Below are 23,918 nucleotides of genomic sequence, written 5' to 3' on the forward strand. Positions count from 1 at the left end.
ATATCCCTTGATTCCCCTAGAGTCCAAAAATCTATCGATCTCAGCCTTGAATATACTTAAAGACTCAGCATCCAGAGCAGAGAATTCCAAAGATTCACCGCCCTCTGAGTGAAGAAATTCCTCCTCATCTCGGTCCTAAATGGCCGACCCCTTATCCTGAGACTGTGACCCCTGGTTCTAGACTCTCCAGCCAGGGGGGAAACAGCCTCTCACCATCTGAGGGGTGGTTTGCGAGGTGGGAGGGCAGGTCTGGGTGGGATCCAGCCTTTGCATTTCCTTAAATCAGGCCAGTTAAAAGTGGGAGCGAGGACCCCCCAACAGGGAGCGATGACGGCGCAGGTGATGAACAACATCAGCACGAAACATCACGGGCTCGGCCCCCAATCTTTGAGCGACACGAGAGGCTGAGGTTCTGGAAGAAATCATTTACATAACCGCAGCAAACAGCGTAACAAGAATTCCAAACACAGTACTAATAATAATAATAGATTCCCATCTTTAATTCAACACAAGGACGGTAAGGAGGGATTCCCCCTGTACGAGTTGTGTTTCGTGAAGCTTTTCCCCCCCGGATGCATTTGGATTACACGTTTCCCCTCGTTTAGTTAGTGTGGCTCCCTCATCTCCTGGGTCAAAGGGCATTTCCTTCAACCCATTTGATCCTCTTCTGCTAAGAAAATAAAAATAAAATCGATTCCGCGGTGGGTGACTGGGTGACTGAATTCACCGCCCGGCTTGGGAGCGGACATTGGGTCCAGGAAGGGGCCGGTTCTGAATCAGCCCATCTGAGCCGGTGGGGGAGGGGGAGGGATCCTGCAATGGGAATGGGGCAATGGGAACTCATCAACCCCCGCCCACTGAGCCCCGCCGCACCCCCTACCACCCTACCCCGGGTTAGTAACAAAAGAAAAGCAGCCAGGCGTGGCCTCGCCTGAATCAGCATTCAGTAACCTTGGCTGGAAAAGTGCAGGGTGAGGAGACGGCGTTTTAGAGTGGCTTGCAATGCCGCCCAAGGTCAAATAGCCGCCGCTGCCCATACGCTGGAAGGACGGCCAGCAGGCCAAAGTGCCCGCAGAGCTGCACCCCCCGCCTCCTGGGTAGGAGAGAAAAAAACAAGGGAACCACCTCCCCCTACCCCTGCCACGCCAAGTGACCTCACACCCGAGGGAAGGCAGGGACACCGAGCGGGACTGTTCCGGTGGGGGGGAAGGTGTGGGAGTTGCCGAAATGTGCCCCCAAAGAACCATTAGCACCAGCCATTAGTTAGCTTCCCCGCATCAGAGGGGTGGTTGGGCGGGGGTAACGTGATCAAGAAGGGAAATTGGGACTTGGTGTGGCCTTAAAGCCCAAAGAGAATCAGTGCAAGTGGGGTCTGAGGTGGAGGAGGAGGGGCTAACCCTGCAGTACCTGACTTCAGCTACTAGGGGGCGCCCCAGTGCTGGTAACGCCCCCTTTCAGTGCAGCAGCGCCTAGTGGTGGGACCGAGGTACTGCAGCAGCGCCTAGTGGTGGGACCGAGGTACTGCAGCAGCGCCTAGTGGTGGGACTGAGGTACTGCAGCAGCGCCTAGTGGTGGGACTGGGGTACTGCAGCAACGCCTAGTGGTATAATCAGGTACTGCAGCACAGCACAGAAATCTGATGTATTTTGCTTTGGGAGCTGGGCGTTGTCATAAGGTCCCAGTGACAGATCAGTATGTCTGGACTAAAAATGCATCCATCCAACCCGTCTCCCCCCCCCCCCCAACCATCCCCCCCAAACAAGCTCCCCCACTTCAGGGCGCACAGTCTGAGGGGACCATCAACACTGAATCTCGACCCGCACGGGCTGTATCGAGCTGCGGACCGCCAGGTCACACTGCCCGGGCCAATGGTATCATCGTGCTTCCACTGTGCCAGAGATTAAACTCCGCCCGCCCCATCAGAAGACAAGCGAGCAGGAGGTCACACAAAACATCGGCTCTCCCCCTCCCTTTGTCCAATCAGAAGGCTCCCGGCTGGGTGGGATCCAGGCGTTGGGCAGTATACCTCTCATCGAGTCGCCGGTTGAAGGTTCAGCTTTTTTTTTTAAGTGCATTTCTTGGGTATTTAAAAAATCTCCTTAATTCGTGGTTAGAAAGGACATCGCAGGTTGTAAAGAAAAACACAGAATAACCCAATCTTGCAGCTTTTTTTCTTTCAAAAAAACAAATTTCAATCAAAAGGTGGTTCTTTCGCAGAGAATAAAAAGCAAAAAAAAACCAGCTCACGCTAGTTTGACCAATCCGGTGCCCCGAAAAATAATAACATCGTACTATTTCTTAAATTATTATACTTTTAAGTTTTTGATGCACTCACTGCCAAAAGGTTTATAGTCTTTAGTCAGCCAACAACCCAGGAGGGGAAACCTCTGCAGGCGTTCAGCTGGCTGGAAAAGAGTGAATAAAGTAGAAGAGGCTGCGAGGGTGGAGAGGCGTCAGTCGCTCTCGAAGCTGTGACACTGAAAGTCGCGGTGCAGGTAATCCGAGCCGGGTAACTTGAGGCCATACTTGTCCACACACCAGCACAGTCCCCGTCGCTTCCCTTTAGATGGTTTGCACTGCGGAAAAAAAACATTCAAAGCTCGCCATTAACACACGGGAACAGCAGGAGGCCATTCAGCCCATTGAGTCCGTTACCGCAGGAACAGCAGGAGGCCATTCAGCCCATCGAGTCCGTTACCGCAGGAACAGCAGGAGGCCATTCAGCCCATCGAGTCCGTTACCGCAGGAACAGCAGGAGGCCATTCAGCCCATCGAGTCCATTACTGCAGGAACAGCAGGAGGCCATTCAGCCCATCGAGTCCGTTACCGCAGGAATAGAAGGAGGCCATTCAGCCCCTCGAGCCTGTTACACAGGAACAGGAGGAGGCCATTCAGCCCCTCGAGCCTGTTACACTGGAACAGGAGGAGGCCATTCAGCTCCTCGAGCGTGTTACACAGGAACAGGAGGAGGCCATTCAGCTCCTCGAGCGTGTTACACAGGAACAGGAGGAGGCCATTCAGCCCCTACAGCCTGTCAGACAGGAACAGGAGGAGGCCGTTCAGCCCCTCGAGCCTGTTATGCAGGAACAGGAGGAGGCCATTCAGCCCCTCGAGCCTGTTACACAGGAACAGGAGGAGGAGTCTTGAGATACTGGGACTATTTTCACTGGAGCACAAAAGGTTAAGAGGAGATTTAAAATGATAAAGGGTGATGTAAGAAAACTACTAGGTACTTGGTCTGTGTATTAAACAAGGCTTTAATCAACAGTATTACAACATGGAGATCCAGTTGTGTCCTTCACTAGTTCCTGTTAAAGAATGTTCTGAGCAAACTGGGCCCATGCCCGAGTATTTATACTCTCCCTGGACAGCACCACCAGCAGGCCGCCCAGTATTATTTCATAAGTCATTTCCACATGAATGACAAGATTCATGTCAAAGGGTTTCATTGAAGTAAATAGGGGGAAAGACCATTTCCTCTGGTTGGGAGTCAGTGACGATGGATCATCAATTTAAAATGATCACAGAGTGAGGAGAGAGGTTGGGAGAAATTCCTTCCCTCTGAGGGTTCTTGGAGCATGGACTGTTTCACCACAGGCAGTGAATGAGGCAGAGACCATCGCACCTTTGAAGGAAAAAGTGGATAAATATTTCAAGCAGAGGAAGATACAGGGCTATGGGGAGAGAGCGGGGCAGTGGGATTAGTGCGGGATTGATACAGGGCTATGGGGAGAGAGCGGGGCAGTGGGATTAGTTTGGGATTGATACAGGGCTATGGGGAGAGAGCGGGGCAGTGGGATTAGTTTGGGATTGATACAGGGCTATGGGGAGAGAGCGGGGCAGTGGGATTAGTTTGGGATTGATACAGGGCTATGGAGAGAGAGCGGGGCAGTGGGATTAGTTTGTGATTGATACAGGGCTATGGGGTGAGAGCGGGGCAGTGGGACTAGTTTGGGGATTGATACAGGGCTATGGGGAGAGAGCAGGGCAGTGGGATTAGTTTGGGATTGATACAGGGCTATGGGGAGAGAGCGGGGCAGTGGGATTAGTTTGGGATTGATACAGGGCTATGGGGAGAGAGCGGGGCAGTGGGACTAGTTTGGGGATTGATACAGGGCTATGGGGAGAGAGCGGGGCAGTGGGACTAGTTTGGGGATTGATACAGGGCTATGGGGAGAGAGCGGGGCAGTGGGATTAGTTTGGGATTGATACACGGCGATGGGGAGAGAGCGGGACAGTGGGATTAGTTTGGGATTGTTACATGGCTACATTAGGTGCAGTTCATGACCATTCTGAACTGGATTGTGACTCTCCAAAATAATTCCATGTCAGATCTTGACAGACATCATTCTGTTTGGATTTGATCGGATGACCCATGATCAGCTCAATTGTTGTACCATCCCGTCGCCTCATTGTGGGCCATAGGGAGCAGGAGATGTCCTGTGGGGTTCTTGTGCATCTTACTCAGAGAATGTTACTGGCAAGGCCCTTGGGTGACATTGCTAAAGAATCGTGGCGAGCCTGGAGAAGCTGGGATTGTTCTCCTTGGAGCAGAGAAGGTTAAGAGGAAATTTAATAGAGGTGTTCAAAATCACAAAGGGTTTTGATGGAGTAAATAAGGAGAAACTGTTTCCAGTGGCAGGAGGGTCGGTAACCAGAGGACACAGATTTAAGATAATCGGCAAAAGAACCAGAGGGGGGATGAGGGGAATGTTTTTTACGCAGCGAGTTGTTGTGATCTGGAATGCGCTGCCTGAAAGGGCGGTGGAAGCAGATTCAATAGTAACTTTCAAAAGGGAATTGGATAAAAACTTGAAAAGGAAAAATTTGCAGGGCTCTGGGGAAAGAGCAGGGGGAGTGGGACTAATTGGAGAGCTCGTTCAAAGAGCCGGCACAGGCACGATGGGCCGAATGGGCTCCTCCTGTGCCGTATGATTCTATGAAAGGAGATAATGCTAGTGGGTTTAGCGGGCACCATCAGTGCTCACTCACCTGTTTCCTTTTGTACAAGCCCTTCCGGTCGCAGTTTGGGATGTAAACCTCATGGGGACTCAGGTAAGCTGCCTTCTTCAGACTCTGCATCACCACCTCCATCTGCCTTCGACACGGACCCTGCAGGTCAAGGTTCAAATCAGTTACACCTCCACGAGAGAGAAAACCCCCACTCTGTATTCCATCCTCAGTCAGCTGAGCTGCAGCCAGGCCATTCGGCCTGACTGGTCCGTGACGGTGTTTCTGCTCCACACGAGCCTCCTCCCTCCCTCTGCATCTCACCCCATCACCATATCCTTCTATTCCCTTCTCCCTCATGTGTTTATCCAGCTTCCCTTTAAATGCATCTCCACTATTCGCCTCAGCCTCTCCCTGTGGCAGCGAGTTCCACATTCTCACCACTCTCTGGGTAAATAAGCTTCACCTAAATTCCCAGTTGGATTTATTAGTGACTATCTTATATTTACGGCCCCTAGTTTTGGACTCCACCACAAGTGTAGTGAATGTAGTAAACAGTGAGGAGGAGAGTGATAGACTTCAGGAGGACATAGACAGGCTGGTGAAAGGGCGGACACGTGGCAGATGAAATTTAACGCAGAAAAGTGCGAAGTGATACATTTTGGTAGGAAGAATGAGGAGAGGCGATATAAACTAAAGGGTACAATCCTAAAGGGGGTGCATGAACAGAGAGACCTGGGGGTATATGTGCACAAATCGTTGAAGGCGGCAGGGCAGGGTGAGAAAGTGGTTAAAAACGCTTACAGGATCCTGGGCTTCATAAATAGAGGCACAGAGTACAAAAGCAAGGAAATTCTGCTAAACTTGTATAAAACACTGGTTCGGCCTCAGCTGGAGAATTGTGTCCAATTCTGGGCACCACACTTTAGGAAGGATGTCAAGGCCTTGGAGAGGGTGCGGAGGAGATTTACTAGAATGGTTCCAGGGATGAGGGACTTCAGTGATGTGGAGAGACTGGAGAAGCTGGGGTTGTTCTCCTTAGAGCAGAGAAGGTTAAGAGGAGATTTAATAGAGGTGTTCAAAATCATGAAGGGTCTTGATAGAGTAAATAAGGAGAAACTGTTTCCAGTGGCAGGAGGGTCGGTAACCAGAGGACACAGATTTAGGATAATCGGCAAAAGAACCAGAGGAGAAACATAGAAGATAGGAGCAGGAGTAGGCCATTCGGCCCCTCGAGCCTGCTCCGCCATTCAATGCGATCATGGCTGATCATCCAAGTTCAGTACCCGGTCCCTGCCTTCTCCCCATACCCCTTGATCCCTTTAGCCTTAAGAAATATATCTAACTCCTTCTTGAATATATTTAATGTATTGGCCTCCACTGCCTTCTGTGGTAGAGAATTCCACAGGTTCACCACTCTCTGGGTGAAGAAATTCCTCATTTCTGTCCTAAAAGGCCTACCCCTTATCCTTAGACTGTGACCCCTGGTTCTGGACTCCCCGACCATCGGGAACATCCTCCCTGCATCTAGTCTGTCCAGTCCTGCCATAATTTTATAAGTTTCAATGAGATCCCCTCTCATTCTTCTAAACTCCAGCGAGTATAAGCCCAATCCAATCTCTCCTCATACGTCATTCCTGCCATCCCAGGTATCAGCCTGGTGAATCTTCGCTGAACTCCTTCCATGGCAAGAATATCCTTCCTCAGATAAGGCGACCAAAACTGCACAAAATACTCCAGATGTGGTCTCACCAAGGCCCTGTACAACTGAAGCAAGACATCCTTGTTCCTGTACTCAAACTCTCTCGCTACGAAGGCCAACATGCTATTTGCCTTCTTAACCGCCTGCTGCACCTGCATGCTTACCTTCAGTGACTGGTGCACAAGGACACCCAGGTCTCGTTGCATTTCCCCTTCTCCCAATCTATTGCCATTTAGATAATAATCTGCCTTCCTGTTTTTTCCACCAAAGTGGATAACCTCACATTTATCCACATTATATTGCATCTGCCATGCTTCTGCCCAATCACCCAACCTGTCCAAATCACCCTGTAGTTTCTCGGCATCCTCCTCACAGCACACACGCCCACCCAGCTTTGTGTCATCTGCAAATTTGGAGATATTACATCTAGTTCCCTTGTCTAGATCATTAATATATGTTGTGAATAGCTGGGGTCCAAGCACCGATCCCTGCGGTACCCCACTAGTCACTGCCTGCCTCTCAGAAAAAGACCAGTTTATTCCAACTCTTTGCTTTCTATCTGCCAACCAGTTCTCTATCCAAGTCCATACCTTGCCCCCAATCCCATGTGCCTTAACTTTACACGCTAATCTCTTATGCGGGACCTTATCGAAAGCCTTCTGAAAGTCCAAATACACCACATCCACTGGTTCTCTCTTATCTATTTTACTAGTTACATCCTCAAAAACTTCCAGTAGATTAGTCAACCACGATTTACCTTTTATAAATCCATGTTGACTTTGTCCGATCCTGTCACTGTTTTCCAAGTGCTCTGCTATTACATCTTTTATAATGGACTCTAGCATTTTCCCCACTACTGATGTCAGGCTTACCGGTCTGAATTCCCCATTTTCTCTCTACCACCTTTTTTGAATAGTGGAGTAACATTAGTTATCCTCCAATTCATGGGAACTGTTCCAGATTCCATCGAATGTTGGAAGATGATCAGCAATGCATCTACTATTTCTAGGGCCACTTCCTTAAGTACCCTAGGATGTAGATTATCAGGCCCTGGGGATTTATCGGCCTTCAATCCCATCAATTTCCCTAACACCATTTCCCTACAAATAATGATTACTTTCAGTTCCTCCCTTTCATCAGACCCTGAGTTCCCCGACATCTCTGGGAGGTTATTTGTGTCCTCCTTTGTGAAGACAGAACCAAAATATATATTTAATTGGTCTGCCATTTCTTTGTTCCCCATTATAAATTCCCCTGATTCTGACTGCAAGGGACCCACGCTTGACTTCACCAATCTTTTTCTCTTCACATATCTATAAAAGCTTTTACAGTCAGTTTTTATGTTCCCTGAAAGCTTACTCTCATAATCTATTTTCCCTTTCTTAATTAATCCCTTTGTCCTCCTTTGTTGAATCCTAAACTGCTCCCAATCCTCTGGATTACTGCTTTTTCTGGCCAATTTATATGTCCTCTCCTTGGATCTTATGCTATCCCTAATTTCCCTTGTTAGCCACGGTTGAGTCACCTTTTTTGTTTTATTTTTATGCCAAACTGGGATGAACAAATTCTGTAGTTCATCCATGCGGTCTTTGAATGTTTGCCATTGCCTCTCCACCGTCAACCCTTTGAGTGACATTCCCCAATCAATCCTACCCAACTCGCGCCTCAGACCATCGTAGTTTCCTTTATTTAAATTCAGGACCCTAGTCTCTGAGTCAACTACTTCATTTTCCATCTTAATGAAGAATTTGATCATATTATGATCGCTCCGATTCAAGATGAGGAGAATGTTTTTACTCAGCGAGTTGTTGTGATCTGGAATGCGCTGCCTGAAAGGGCGTTAGGAGCAGATTCAATAGTAACTTTCAAAAGGGAATTGGATAAATACTTGAAGGGGAAATATTTGCAGGGCTCTGGGGAAAGAGCAGGGGGAGTGGGATTAATTGGAGAGCTCTTTCAAAGAGCCGGCACAGGCACAATGGGCCGAATATAATTTATCTAGATTATCAAAAGGCCTTCGATAAGGTACCCCATACAGGAAACTTCGCGATATCTGGCACCGACGGGACTGAGCTGCTGCCGATCTATCAAAACTTCCGGATAGACCGGCGCTAATGTTGAAGGATACGGAGGTTTTCATCTCCGTATCTGACAACAAACACTGTTGCTTAGCAACAGCTTGTAAACACTCGGCCCGTACCTTGGAAGCGTCTCTGAAGCTGTTGCTAAGCTACAGAGACGCTTTCCAGAGCCTGACTGTTAAAAAAAATGCTAGGAGAAGAAAAAAAACCTAACCAAAACGGCTGCTGATTTCTGCTGTTAGATCGAGGTTTCCGGACATACAACCTCCGGATAAATCAAAGTTTCCTGTAATAGGCTGATGAACAAGGTCAGAGAATGCGGAGTCAGGGGACAAGTAGCAGAACGGATTGCTGGCTGGCTTCAGGACAGAAAGCAGAGAGTGGGAGTAAAGGGTAGCTATTCACAGGGGCAGAAGGTGGGTGGTGGTGTTCCACAAGGATCAGTGCTGGGACCACTGCTGTTCACAATTTACAGTAACGATTTAGACTTTGGAATCAAAAACACAATTTCTAAATTTACGGATGACACCAAATTGGGGGAGATAGTCAATACTGAGGAGGACAGCAACAAATTACAGGAGGTCATTAGTAAACTTGAAGAATGGGAAAATAATGGCAAATGAAGTTCAACACCGAAATCTGTGTGAGGTATTACATTTTGGTAGGAAGAGTAGGGAGATCACTTATCACTTGGAGGGTGAGAGTCTGGGTGGGGTAGAGGAACAAAGGGATCTCGGAGTACAAATACATGTGCCTAGGTCTATGGGTAGTAGTTCTTTCTGCCTGGTGTGTGTGTAGGACTATGTAAGTTGAGGCCCAGGAGTGGCACAGCATGGACCAGCAGCGGGGTCGGGAGGACCACACTGCAGCCTATGAAACCCAGGCAGAGGGGACCTGCGGAAAGGAGGGAGGAGGACAGTAGGAGTATGTGTGTGTGTGTGCTAGGCCGATGTAGCAGAGCCTGGTCTCCAATCGTCTTGGATCCCCTTGTCATTGGACCAGGACCTTGCTCTGTCAAGCCCGTGTGGTAGCTGGTGTGCAACGGCCACCCCACGTTAAAAGAATTCACGCACAGGCATCTTCCACCCTTTAAAATGAAGTTCGGGACCTGGAACGTCAGGACCCTCATGGACAACCCCAACAGTGACAGAGACTGTAGGTCCCGCATTGGACTCATCAGTCACCTGAACTCATTGTTAGTGTGGAAGCAAGTCATCCTCGGTTCCGAGGGACTGCCTAAGAAGAAGACACAAATCACTAAAAGTTGCGACACAGGTTAGCAAGGCCATAAAAAAAGCAAACCAAGCACTAGGGTTTATTTCTAGAGGGATAGAATTGAAAAGTAGGGAAGTTATACTAAACCTGTATCGAACCTTGGTTAGACCACACTTGGAGCACTGCGTACAGTTCTGGTCACCATATTATAAAAAAGATATAGAGGCACTGGAGAGGGTGCAGAGAAGATTCACAAGGATGATACCAGAAATGCGAGGGTATACATATCCGGAAAGGATGAACAGGCTGGGTCTCTTTCCTCTTGAAAAAAGAAGGCTGAGGGGTGACCTAATAGAGGTCTTTAAAATTATGAAAGGTTTTGATAGAGTGGATACAGAGAGAATGTTTCCACTTGTGGGGAAGAGCAATACTAGAGGTCATCAATATAAGATAGTCACCAAGAAATCCAATAGGGAATTCAGGAGAAACTTCTTTACCCAGAGAGCGGTGAGAATGTGGAACTCGCTGCCACAGGGAGTGGTTGAGGCGAATAGTATCGATGCATTTAAGGGGAGGCTGGACAAGCATCTGAGGGAGAAGGGAATCGAGGGTTACGCTGATAGGTTTAGATGAGGAAAGACGGGAGGAGGCTCGAGTGGAGCATAAACGCCAGCATGGACTGGTTGGGCTGAATGGCCTGTTTCTGTGCCGTACATACTGTGTAATCCTATGAATGGCCTCCTTTTGCTTTATCAATCTATGATTCTATGATAAGTGGAAACATCTTCTCCACCCCTTCATAATTCTAAAGATCTCTATCAGATCACTACTCAGCCTTCTCTTTTCTAGAGGAAAGAGTCCCTGCCAGTTCAGTCTTTCCTGACGGAGTTGGGGGTGTGATTGGGGGAGGTGACTAACAATTGGCCTCTGCATCCCTGGGCTGGTCAGTGAGATAGGTGGACCACTGATTGGTCAGTGAGATAGGTGGACCATTGAATGGTCAGTGAGGCAGGTCGACTATTGACTGGTCAGTGAGATAGGTGGCCCATTGACTGGTCAGTGAGGCAGGTGACCCATTGACTGGTCAGTGAGGTAGGTGGACCATTGACTGATCAGTGAGGCAGGTGGGCCATTGACTGGTCAGTGAGGCAGGTGGACCATTGACTGATCAGTGAGGTAGGTGGACCATTGACTGGTCAGTGAGGGAGGTGGCCCATTGACTGGTCAGTGAGGTAGGTGGACCATTGACTGATCAGTGAGGTAGGTGGACCATTGACTGGTCAGTGAGGGAGGTGGCCTATTGACTGGTCAGTGAGGCAGGTGGGCCATTGACTGGTCAGTGAGGCAGGTGGCCCATTGACTGGTCAGTGAGGTAGGTGGCCCATTGACTGGTCAGTGAGGGAGGTGGCCCATTGACTGGTCAGTGAGGTAGGTGGCCCATTGACTGGTCAGTGAGGTAGGTGGACCATTGACTGGTCAGTGAGGGAGGTGGCCCATTGACTGGTCAGTGAGGTAGGTGGACCATTGACTGATCAGTGAGGGAGGTGGCCCATTGACTGGTCAGTGAGGGAGGTGGCCCATTGACTGGTCAGTGAGGGAGGTGGCCCATTGACTGGTCAGTGAGGGAGGTGGCCCATTGACTGGTCAGTGAGGTAGGTGGACCATTGACTGATCAGTGAGGGAGGTGGCCCATTGACTGGTCAGTGAGGGAGGTGGCCCATTGACTGGTCAGTGAGGGAGGTGGCCCATTGACTGGTCAGTGAGGTAGGTGGGCCATTGACTGGTCAGTGAGGGAGGTGGCCCATTGACTGGTCAGTGAGGGAGGTGGCCCATTGGTCAGTGAGGGAGGAGGACGATTGACTGGTCAGTGAGGGAGGTGGCCCATTGACTGGTCAGTGAGGGAGGTGGACCATTGACTGATCAGTGAGGCAGGTGGGCCATTGACTGGTCAGTGAGGCAGGTGGACCATTGACTGATCACTGAGGCAGGTGGACCATTGACCGGTCCGCGAGGGAGGTGGACCATTGACTGGTCCGTGAGGGAGGTGGACCATTGACCGGTCAGTGAGGGAGGAGGACGATTGACTGGTCAGTGAGGTAGTGACACTGAGGGTCTGGAGCTGGAGGAGAGACACTGAGGGATTGGAGATGGAGGGAGAGACACTGAGGGATTGGAGATGGAGGGAGAGACACTGAGGGATTGGAGATGGAGGGAGAGACACTGAGGGATTGGAGATGGAGGGAGAGACTGAGGGACTGGAGATGGAGGGAGAGAGAGACTGAGGGATTGGAGATGGAGGGAGAGACACTGATGGATTGGAGATGGAGGGAGAGACATTGAGGGTCAGGAGATGGGGGGAGCATTGCACGGTGACCCCTCGGTGTCTTGTTTGTATATACGTTGTTCCCTCGCTCCTCACTGACTTACGAGTTCTGATTCCTGCTTGAAGCCGGTGAGGTGCCGGTCATGCGCTGTATTTTCCGAGGAAGTAATGATCTTGGAAGCGTGCAGTCTCTTCTGCCGATCTTTTTTCAGAGCTTCCACCTTGTGGGTGGACAGGCGGCTGTGCTTCTTGGGCAACGGTTTGGAAATGTAACCTTCCTCTTCTGTGTCCAGAGCGGTCGATTCCTCGGCCTCAGGCGATCCCTTCTCTTTAAAAAAAATGACAAAAAGCAAATAAGTCAACGACAAATTGTTAAGCTTTCAGTAAATCTGGTGCCAGTCAGAAAATCGTGGGTTCAAGGCTAACTCCGGAGACGAGCCCGTAAACAAGGGCACTCCCAGTGCAGTACTGAGGGAGTGCAACACTGTCGGAGGGGCAGTACTGAGGGAGCGCAGCACTGTCGGAGGGGCAGTACTGAGAGAGCGCTGCACTGTCGGAGGGGCAGTACTGAGGGAGCGCAGCACAGTCAGAGGGGCAGTACTGAGGGAGTGCTGCACTGTCGGAGGGGCAGTACTGAGGGAGCGCTGAACTGTCGGAGGGGCAGTACTGAGGGAGCGCCGCACTGTCGGAGGGGCAGTACTGAGGGAGCACTGCACTGTCAGAGGGGCAGTACTGAGCGAGTGCCGCACTGTCGGAGGGGCAGTACTGAGGGAGCACTGCACTGTCGGAGGGGCAGTACAGAGGGAGCGCTGCACAGTCGGAGGGGCAGTACTGAGGGAGCGCTGCACTGTCGGAGGGGCAGTACTGAGGGAGTGCCGCACTGTCGGAGGGGCAGTACTGAGGGAGCGCTGCACTGTCGGAGGGGCAGTACTGAGGGAGTGCTGCACTGTCGGAGGGGCAGTACTGAGGGAGCGCTGCACTTTCGGAGGTGCTGCCTTTCAGGTGAGAGGTTAAACCTGAGCCCTCTCAGATGGATGTTAACGATCCTATGGCACTATTTCGAATAAGAGCAGCAGGTCCTGGGCCAATACATGACCCTCAACCAACATCACAAAAACAGATTATCAGGTCATTATCATGGGAGCTTGCTGTGCGCAAATTGCCTGCCGTGTTTCCAACAGTGGCAACACTTCAAAAGTATTTCATTGGCACTAAAATGCCTTGGGATGTCCTGAGATCGTGAAAGACGCTGTAGAAATGCAATTAAAGTGAGGGATGTTAGAGCTAGATACAGAGTAAAGCTCCCTGTACGCTGTCCCATCAAACACTCCCAGGGCAGGTACAGCACGGGTTAGATACAGAGTAAAGCTCCCTCTACACTGTCCCATCATAAGAACATAAGAACATAAGAAATAGGAGCAGGAGTAGGCCAATTGGCCCCTCGAGCCTGCTCCGCCATTCAATAAGATCATGGCTGATCTGATCCTAACCGCCAATCCACTATGACAGGACTATCTCCTGAATCTAACAGAATTAGACACACGAAACAGGAGCAGGATCAGGCTACACGGCCCCTGGGCCCGCTCCGCTACCCACAGGGCCATGACCGATCCGCACCTAAACTCATGTCCAAATTCCTGCCTGCTCCCCGTAACCCTTAATTCCCTTTTCTTCTAGGAAACTGTCTATTTCTGTTTTAAATTTATGTAATGATGTAGCTTCTACAGCTTTTTGGGGCAGCATATTCCATGGACCTACCACCCTCTGAGTGAAGTAGTTCCTCCTCATCTCAGTTTTGAAAGAGCAGCCCCTTATTCTAAGACTATGCCCCCTAGTTCTAGTTTCACCCATCATCTGGAACATCCTCCCCGCATCCACCCGATCCAACCCCTTCACAATCTTATATGTTTCAATAAGATCGCCTCTCATTCTTCTAAACTCCAATGAGTAGAGTCCCAATCTACTCAACCTCTCCTCATATGTCCATCCCCTCATCCCCGGGATTAACCGAGTGAACCTTCTTTGTACTGACTCGAGAGCAAGTATGTCCTTTCTTAAGTATGGACACCAAAACTGTATGCAGTATTCCAGGTGCGGTCTCACCAATACCTTGTACAACTGAAGCAATACCTCCCTATTTTTATATTCTATCCCCCTGGCAATGAAAGCCAACATTCCATTGGCCTTCTTAATCACTTGCTGCACCTGCATACTAACCTTTTGAGTTTCGTGCACCAGGACCCCCAGATCCCTTTGTACTTCAGTACTTTCCAGTTTCTTGCCATTAAGATAATAACTTGCTGTACGATTTTTCCTGCCAAAGTGCATAACCTCACACTTTCCAGTATTGTATTCCATCTGCCAAGTCTCTGCCCACTTACTTAGCCTGTCTATGTCCCCTTGCAGGTTTTTTATGTCCTCCTCTCTCACTACTTTCCCTCCCATCTTAGTATCATCTGCAAACTTTGATATGTTACACTCGGTCCCCTCCTCCAAATCGTTAATATAGATTGTAAAGAGTTGGGGACCCAGCACTGACCCCTGCGGAACACCACTGGTTACTCATTGCCAGTCTGAGAATGAACCATTTATCCCAACTCTCTGCCTTCTGTTAGATAGCCAATCCTCTATCCATGCCAGAATATTACCCCCAATCCCGTGATTTTTTATCTTAAGCAATAATCTTTTGTGTGGCACCTTGTCAAATGCCTTTTGGAAGTCTAAATACACTACGTCCACTGGTTCACCTTTATCCACCCTGTATGTTACTTCCTCAAAGAACTCCAGCAAATTTGTCAAACATGACTTCCCCTTCATAAAACCATGCTGACTTTGTCCTATTAAATTATGATTATCCAAATGTCCTGTTACTGTCTCCTTAATAATGGACTCCAAAATTTTACCTACCACAGATGTTAGGCTAACCGATCTATAGTTTCCAGCCTTCTGTCTACTGCCCTTTTTAAATAAGGGTGTTACATTAGCAGTTTTCCAGTCTGCTGGGACCTTTGCTGAGTCCAGGGAGTTTTGGAAGATTATTACCAATGCATCCACAATCCCTACCGCCACTTCCCTCAAGACCCTAGGATGTAAGCCATCAGGTCCAGGTGATTTATCTACCTTGAGTCCCATTATTTTACCGAGTACCACTTCCTTAGTGATTTTGATCGTGTTTATCTCCTCCCCCGCTATAGCCCCCTGCTTGTCCAGTGTTGGGATATTCTTGGTGTCCTCTACTGTAAAGACTGATACAAAATATTCATTCAGTGTTTTTGCCATCTCCATATTTCCCACCATTAATTTCCCGGTCTCATCCTCTAAGGGACCAACATTTACTTTAGCCACCCTTTTTCTTTTTATATAACTATAAAAACTCTTACTATCTGTTTTTATATTTTTTGCTAATTTACTTTCATAATCTAACTTCCCTTTCCTAATCAATCTTTTTGTTATTTTTTGCTGTCTTTTAAAGTTTTCCCAATCCTCTATCCTCCCACTAGATTTGGCTACCTTATATGCCCTTGTTTTTAGTCGAATACTATCCTTAATTTCTTTACTTAGCCACGGATGGCTGTCTTTTCTTTTACACCCTTTTCTTCTCAGTGGAATATACTTTTTTTGGAAGTTGTAAAATAACTCCTTAAATGTACACCACGGATCATGTATCGTCTTACCCTTTAATCTATTTTCCCAATCCACTTTGCTAAATTCTGCTCTCATACCTTCATAGTCTCCTTTATTCAAGCTTAGCACACTTGTTTGAGATACAACCTCCTCACCCTCTAATTGAACATGGAATTCAACCATGTTATGGTCACTCATTCCAAGGGGATCCTTTACTAGGACATTTTTAATTAATCCTGTCTCGTTACACAGGACCAGATCTAAGGTTGCTTGCCCCCTGGTCGGTTCAGTTACATACTGCTCAAGACTCCCAGGGCAGGTACAGCACGGGTGAGATACAGAGTAAAGCTCCCTCTACACTGTCCCATCAAACTCTCCCAGGGCAGGTACAGCATGGGTTAGATACAGAGTAAAGCTCCCTCTACACTGTCCCATCAAACACTCCCAGGGCAGGTACAGCACGGGTCAGATACAGAGTAAAGCTCCCTCTACACTGTCCTATCCCCCCCTCCAAGGGCAGGTACAGCACGGGTTAGATACAGAGTAAAGCTCCCTCTACATTGTCCCATCAACCACTCCCAGGGCAGGTACAGCACGGGTTAGATACAGAGTAAAAGTCCCTCTACACTGTCCCATCAAACACTCACAGGGCAGGTACAGCACGGGTTAGATACAGAGTAAAGCTCCCTCTACACTGTCCCATCAAACACTCCCAGGGCAGGTACAGCACGGATTAGATACAGAGTAAAGCTCCCTCTACACTGTCCCATCAAACACTCCGAGGGCAGGTACAGCACGGGTTAGATACAGAGTAAAGCTCCCTCTACACTGTCCCATCAAACACTCCCAGGGCAGGTACAGCACGGGTTAGATGAAGAGTAAAGCTCCCTCTACACTGTCCCATCAAACACTCCCAGGGCAGGTGCAGCACGGGTTAGATACAGAGTAAAGCTCCCTCTACACTGTCCCATCAAACACTTGTAAGAAGTCACACAACACCAGGTTATAGTGCAACAGCTTTATTTGAAATCACAAGCTTTCGGAGCGCTGCTCCTTCTTCAGGTGAAGTGGAGAAATGCATAAAGACACAGCTTATATAGTCAGAGAATCATGTCAGATGTTTACAGGTAACCTTTCCAACTGCCATTTATCACACCTCGGCAGAGAGATAATCACAGCAGTCAAAGGTGTGAATGGTGTCCAAACAGGTCAGTCAGGGAAACATTACATCAAAGAACAATGAGGTGGGGTCACAAGGGGTCAAATATTGCAGATACTGGGGTCTGTATGAAAAACAAAAACAAAACAACAGACAAAAAATATTTTTCTTGGCTGGAAATCACAGCAGGTCCGGCCGCATCTGTGTAGAGAGAACAAGCCAAAGTCGACTCGAGTCTGGATGACCCTGCGTCAGGTGGGGTTACATATAGCGTGACATGAACCCAAGATCTCGGTTGAGGCCGTCCTCATGGGGGCGGAACTTGGCTTGTTCTCTCTACACAGATGCGGCAGGACCTGCTGTGAATTCCAGACAAAAAAAATATTTTTTGTCTGTTTTTTTGTTTTTGTTTTTCATACAGACCCCAGCATCTGCAATATTTGACCCCTTGTGACCCCACCTCATTGTTCCTGGATGTAATGTTTCCCTGACTGACCTGTTTGGACACCATTCACACCTTTGACTGCTGTGATTATCTCTCTGCCGAGGTGTGATAAATGGCAGTTGGAAAGGTTACCTGTAAACATCTGACATGATTCTCTGACTATATAAGTTGTGTCTTTATGCATTTCTCCACTTCACCTGAAGAAGGAGCAGCGCTCCGAAAGCTTGTGATTTCAAATAAAGCTGTTGGACTAGAACCTGGTGTTGTGTGACTTCTTACATTTGTCCACCCCAGTCCAACTCCGGCATCTCCACACCATCAAACACTCCCAGGGCAGGTACAGCACAGGTTAGACACAGAGTAAAGCTCCCTCTACAGTGTCCCATCAAACACGCCCAGGGCAGGTACATCACAGGTTAGATACAGAGTAAAGCTCCCTCTACACTGTCCAAACTAACACTCCCAGGGCAGGGTCAGCACGGGTTAGATACAGAGTAAAGCTCCCTCTACACTGTCCCATCAAACACTCCCAGGGCAGGGACAGCACGGGTTAGATGCAGAGTAAAGCTCCCTCTACACTGTCCCATCAAACACTCCCAGGGCAGGTACAGCATGGGTTAGATACAGGTACAGCACGGTTTAGATACAGAGTAAAGCTCCCTCTACACTGTCCCATCAAACACTCCCAGGGCAGGTATAGCACGGGTTAGATACAGAGTAAAGCTCACTCTACACTGTCCCATCAAATACTCCCAGGGCAGGTACAGCACGGGTTAGATACAGAGTAAAGCTCCTTCTACACTGTCCCATCAAACACTCCCAGGACAGGTACAGCACGGGTTAGACACAGAGTAAAGCTCCTTCTACACTGTCCCATCAAATACTCCCAGGGCAGGTACAGCACAGGTTAGATACAGAGTAAAGCTCCCTCTACACTGTCCCATCAAATACTCCCAGGGCAGGTACAGCACGGGTTAGATACAGAGTAAAGCTCCCTCTACACTGTCCCATCAAACACTCCCAGGGCAGGTAGAGCACGGGTTAGATACAGAGTAAAGCTCCCTCTACACTGTCCCATCAAACACTCCCAGGGCAGGTACAGCACGGGTTAGATACAGAGTAAAGCTCCCTCTACACTGTCCCATCAAACACTCCCAGGGCAGGTACAGCACGGGTTAGATACAGAATAAAGCTCCCTCTACACTTTCCCATCAAACACTCCCAGGACAGGTACAGCACGGGTTAGATACAGAGTAAAGCTCCCTCTACAGTGTCCCATCAAACACTCCCAGGGCTGGTACAGCACTGGTTAGATACAGAGTAAAGGTCCCTCTACACTGTCCCATCAAACACTCCCAGGGCAGGTACAGCACAGGTTAGATACAGAGTAATGCTCCCTCTATACTGTCCCATCAAACACTCCCAGTGCAGGTACAGCACTGGGTTAGATACAGAGGAAAGCTTCCTCAAAACTTTCCCAACATACACTTCCAGGGCAGGTACAGCACGGGTTAGATACAGAGTAAAGCTCCCTCTACACTGTCCCATCACATTCTCTCAGGGCAGGTACAGCACGGGTTAGATATAGTGTAAAGCTCCCTCTACAATGTCCCATCAAACACTCCCAGGGCAGGTACAGCACAGGGTTAGATACAGAGTAAAGCTCCCTCTACACTGTCCCATCAAACACTCCCAGGGCAGGTACAGCTCGGGTTAGATACAGTTAAGCTCCCTGTACACTGATACATCAAACATTCCCAGGGTAGGTACAGCACAGGTTAGATACAGAGTAAAGCTACCTCTGCACTGTCACATCAAACACTCCCAGGGCAGGTACAGCACGGATTAGATTCAGAGTAAAGCTCCCTCTACAAAGTTCCAACAAACTCTCCCAGGATAGGTACAGCACAGGTTAGATACTGGGTAAAGCTCCCTCTACACTGTACCATCAAATACTCCTCGGGCAGATACAGCAGTTTACATACAGAGTAAATCACCCTCTACAGTGTCCCATCAAACACTCCCAGGGCAGGTACAGCACGGATTAGATACAGAGTAAAGCTCCCTCTACACGAACCCATCAAACAATCCCAGGGCAGGTACAGCACAGGTTAGATACAGAGTAAAGCTCCCTCTACACGAACCCATCAAACACTCCCAGGGCAGGTACAGCACGGGTTAGATACAGAGTAAAGCTCCCTCGACACTCTCCCATCAAACACTCTCAGGGCAGGTACAGCACGGGTTATATACAGTGTAAAGCTCCCTCTACACCGTCCCATCAAACAATCCCAGGGCAGGTACAGCACGGGTTAAATATAGAGTAATGCTCCCTCTACAATGTCACATCAAACACTCCCAGGGCAGGTACAGCACGAGTTAGATTCAGATTAAAGCTCCCTCTACACTGTCACATCAAACACTCCCAGGGCAGGTACAGCACGGGTTAGATGCAGAGTTAAGCTCCCTGTACACTGTCACATCAAACACTCCCAGGGCAGGTACAGCACAGGGTAGATACAGAGTAAAGCTCCCTCTACACTGTCACATCAAACACTCCCAGGGCAGGTACAGCACGGGATAGATACAGGGTAAAGCTCCCTTTACAATGTTCCAACAAACTCTCCCACGAAAGGTACAGCACGGGTTAGATAGCGAGTAAAGCTCCCTCTACACTGTTCCATCAAACACTTCCATGGCAGGTACAGCACGGGTTAGATACAGCGTAAAGCTCCCTCTGCACTGTCCCATCAAACACTCCTCGGGCAGGTACAGCACGCGTTAGATACAGAGTAAAGCTCCCTCTACACTGTCCCATCAAACACTCCCAGGGTAGGTACAGCACAGATTAGATACAGAGTAAAGCTCCCACTGCACTGTCCCATCAAACAATTCCAGGGCATGTACAACACGGGTTAGGTACAGAGTAAAGCTCCCTCTGCACTGTCCCATCAAACACTCCCATGGCAGGTACAGCACGGGTTAGATACAGAGTAAAGCTCCCTCTACACTGTCCCATCAAACACTCCCAGGGCAGGTACAGCACGGGTTAGATACAGAGTAAAGCTCCCTCTGCACTGTCCCATCAAACACTCCTCGGGCAGGTACAGCACGCGTTAGATACAGAGTAAAGCTCCCTCTACACTGTCCCATCAAACACTCCCAGGGTAGGTACAGCACAGATTAGATACAGAGTAAAGCTCCCACTGCACTGTCCCATCAAGCACTCCCAGGGCATGTACAGCACGGGTTAGATACAGAGTAAAGCTCCCTCTACACTGTCCCATCAAACACTCCGAGGGCAGGTACAGCACGGGTTAGATACAGAGTAAAGCTCCCTCTACACTGTCCCATCAAACACTCCCAGGGCAGGTACAGCACGGGTTAGATGAAGAGTAAAGCTCCCTCTACACTGTCCCATCAAACACTCCCAGGGCAGGTGCAGCACGGGTTAGATACAGAGTAAAGCTCCCTCTACACTGTCCCATCAAATACTTGTAAGAAGTCACACAACACCAGGTTATAGTGCAACAGCTTTATTTGAAATCACAAGCTTTCGGAGCGCTGCTCCTTCTTCAGGTGAAGTGGAGAAATGCATAAAGACACAGCTTATATAGTCAGAGAATCATGTCAGATGTTTACAGGTAACCTTTCCAACTGCCATTTATCACACCTCGGCAGAGAGATAATCACAGCAGTCAAAGGTGTGAATGGTGTCCAAACAGGTCAGTCAGGGAAACATTACATCAAAGAACAATGATGTGGGGTCACAAGGGGTCAAATATTGCAGATGCTGGGGTCTGTATGAAAAACAAAAACAAAACAACAGACAAAAAATATTTTTCTTGGCTGGAAATCACAGCAGGTCCGGCCGCATCTGTGTAGAGAGAACAAGCCAAAGTCGACTCGAGTCTGGATGACCCTGCGTCAGGTGGGGTTACATATAGCGTGACATGAACCCAAGATCTCGGTTGAGGCCGTCCTCATGGGGGCGGAACTTGGCTTGTTCTCTCTACACAGATGCGGCCGGACCTGCTGTGAATTCCAGACAAAAAAAATATTTTTTGTCTGTTTTTTTGTTTTTGTTTTTCATACAGACCCCAGCATCTGCAATATTTGACCCCTTGTGACCCCACCTCATTGTTCCTGGATGTAATGTTTCCCTGACTGACCTGTTTGGACACCATTCACACCTTTGACTGCTGTGATTATCTCTCTGCCGAGGTGTGATAAATGGCAGTTGGAAAGGTTACCTGTAAACATCTGACATGATTCTCTGACTATATAAGTTGTGTCTTTATGCATTTCTCCACTTCACCTGAAGAAGGAGCAGCGCTCCGAAAGCTTGTGATTTCAAATAAAGCTGTTGGACTAGAACCTGGTGTTGTGTGACTTCTTACATTTGTCCACCCCAGTCCAACTCCGGCATCTCCACACCATCAAACACTCCCAGGGCAGGTACAGCACAGGTTAGACACAGAGTAAAGCTCCCTCTACAGTGTCCCATCAAACACGCCCAGGGCAGGTACATCACAGGTTAGATACAGAGTAAAGCTCCCTCTACACTGTCCAAACTAACACTCCCAGGGCAGGGTCAGCACGGGTTAGATACAGAGTAAAGCTCCCTCTACACTGTCCCATCAAACACTCCCAGGGCAGGGACAGCACGGGTTAGATGCAGAGTAAAGCTCCCTCTACACTGTCCCATCAAACACTCCCAGGGCAGGTACAGCATGGGTTAGATACAGGTACAGCACGGTTTAGATACAGAGTAAAGCTCCCTCCACACTGTCCCATCAAACACTCCCAGGGCAGGTATAGCACGGGTTAGATACAGAGTAAAGCTCACTCTACACTGTCCCATCAAATACTCCCAGGGCAGGTACAGCACGGGTTAGATACAGAGTAAAGCTCCTTCTACACTGTCCCATCAAACACTCCCAGGACAGGTACAGCACGGGTTAGACACAGAGTAAAGCTCCTTCTACACTGTCCCATCAAATACTCCCAGGGCAGGTACAGCACAGGTTAGATACAGAGTAAAGCTCCCTCTACACTGTCCCATCAAATACTCCCAGGGCAGGTACAGCACGGGTTAGATACAGAGTAAAGCTCCCTCTACACTGTCCCATCAAACACTCCCAGGGCAGGTAGAGCACGGGTTAGATACAGAGTAAAGCTCCCTCTACACTGTCCCATCAAACACTCCCAGGGCAGGTACAGCACGGGTTAGATACAGAGTAAAGCTCCCTCTACACTGTCCCATCAAACACTCCCAGGGCAGGTACAGCACGGGTTAGATACAGAATAAAGCTCCCTCTACACTTTCCCATCAAACACTCCCAGGACAGGTACAGCACGGGTTAGATACAGAGTAAAGCTCCCTCTACAGTGTCCCATCAAACACTCCCAGGGCTGGTACAGCACTGGTTAGATACAGAGTAAAGGTCCCTCTACACTGTCCCATCAAACACTCCCAGGGCAGGTACAGCACAGGTTAGATACAGAGTAATGCTCCCTCTATACTGTCCCATCAAACACTCCCAGTGCAGGTACAGCACTGGGTTAGATACAGAGGAAAGCTTCCTCAAAACTTTCCCAACATACACTTCCAGGGCAGGTACAGCACGGGTTAGATACAGAGTAAAGCTCCCTCTACACTGTCCCATCACATTCTCTCAGGGCAGGTACAGCACGGGTTAGATATAGTGTAAAGCTCCCTCTACAATGTCCCATCAAACACTCCCAGGGCAGGTACAGCACAGGGTTAGATACAGAGTAAAGCTCCCTCTACACTGTCCCATCAAACACTCCCAGGGCAGGTACAGCTCGGGTTAGATACAGTTAAGCTCCCTGTACACTGATACATCAAACATTCCCAGGGTAGGTACAGCACAGGTTAGATACAGAGTAAAGCTACCTCTGCACTGTCACATCAAACACTCCCAGGGCAGGTACAGCACGGATTAGATTCAGAGTAAAGCTCCCTCTACAAAGTTCCAACAAACTCTCCCAGGATAGGTACAGCACAGGTTAGATACTGGGTAAAGCTCCCTCTACACTGTACCATCAAATACTCCTCGGGCAGATACAGCAGTTTACATACAGAGTAAATCACCCTCTACAGTGTCCCATCAAACACTCCCAGGGCAGGTACAGCACGGATTAGATACAGAGTAAAGCTCCCTCTACACGAACCCATCAAACAATCCCAGGGCAGGTACAGCACAGGTTAGATACAGAGTAAAGCTCCCTCTACACGAACCCATCAAACACTCCCAGGGCAGGTACAGCACGGGTTAGATACAGAGTAAAGCTCCCTCGACACTCTCCCATCAAACACTCTCAGGGCAGGTACAGCACGGGTTATATACAGTGTAAAGCTCCCTCTACACCGTCCCATCAAATAATCCCAGGGC

At 48.9% G+C, this 23,918-nt stretch overlaps 1 protein-coding gene across 1 annotated transcript in view; it reads right to left on the bottom strand.

Moving 5' to 3' along the window:
• Positions 1 to 479: 479 nt before the first annotated feature.
• The window catches only part of LOC147120745 (insulin-like growth factor-binding protein 5), a 75,593-nt gene continuing 52,154 nt past the window's right edge, over positions 480 to 23,918 (bottom strand). The window contains exons 2-4 of the mRNA XM_085984250.1: positions 12,376 to 12,648; positions 4,993 to 5,112; positions 480 to 2,576 (exon numbers count right to left, since the gene is read on the bottom strand). Coding sequence (XP_085840376.1) covers positions 2,454 to 2,576; positions 4,993 to 5,112; positions 12,376 to 12,648 — 516 coding nt within the window. The 3' untranslated portion in view covers positions 480 to 2,453. The remainder of the gene's footprint in view (positions 2,577 to 4,992; positions 5,113 to 12,375; positions 12,649 to 23,918) is intronic.

This window comes from Somniosus microcephalus, chromosome 4 (assembly GCF_052327205.1).
Source record: "Somniosus microcephalus isolate GS21.2 chromosome 4, FLI_Smic_1.0, whole genome shotgun sequence".
Classification (NCBI taxonomy): domain Eukaryota; kingdom Metazoa; phylum Chordata; class Chondrichthyes; order Squaliformes; family Somniosidae; genus Somniosus; species Somniosus microcephalus.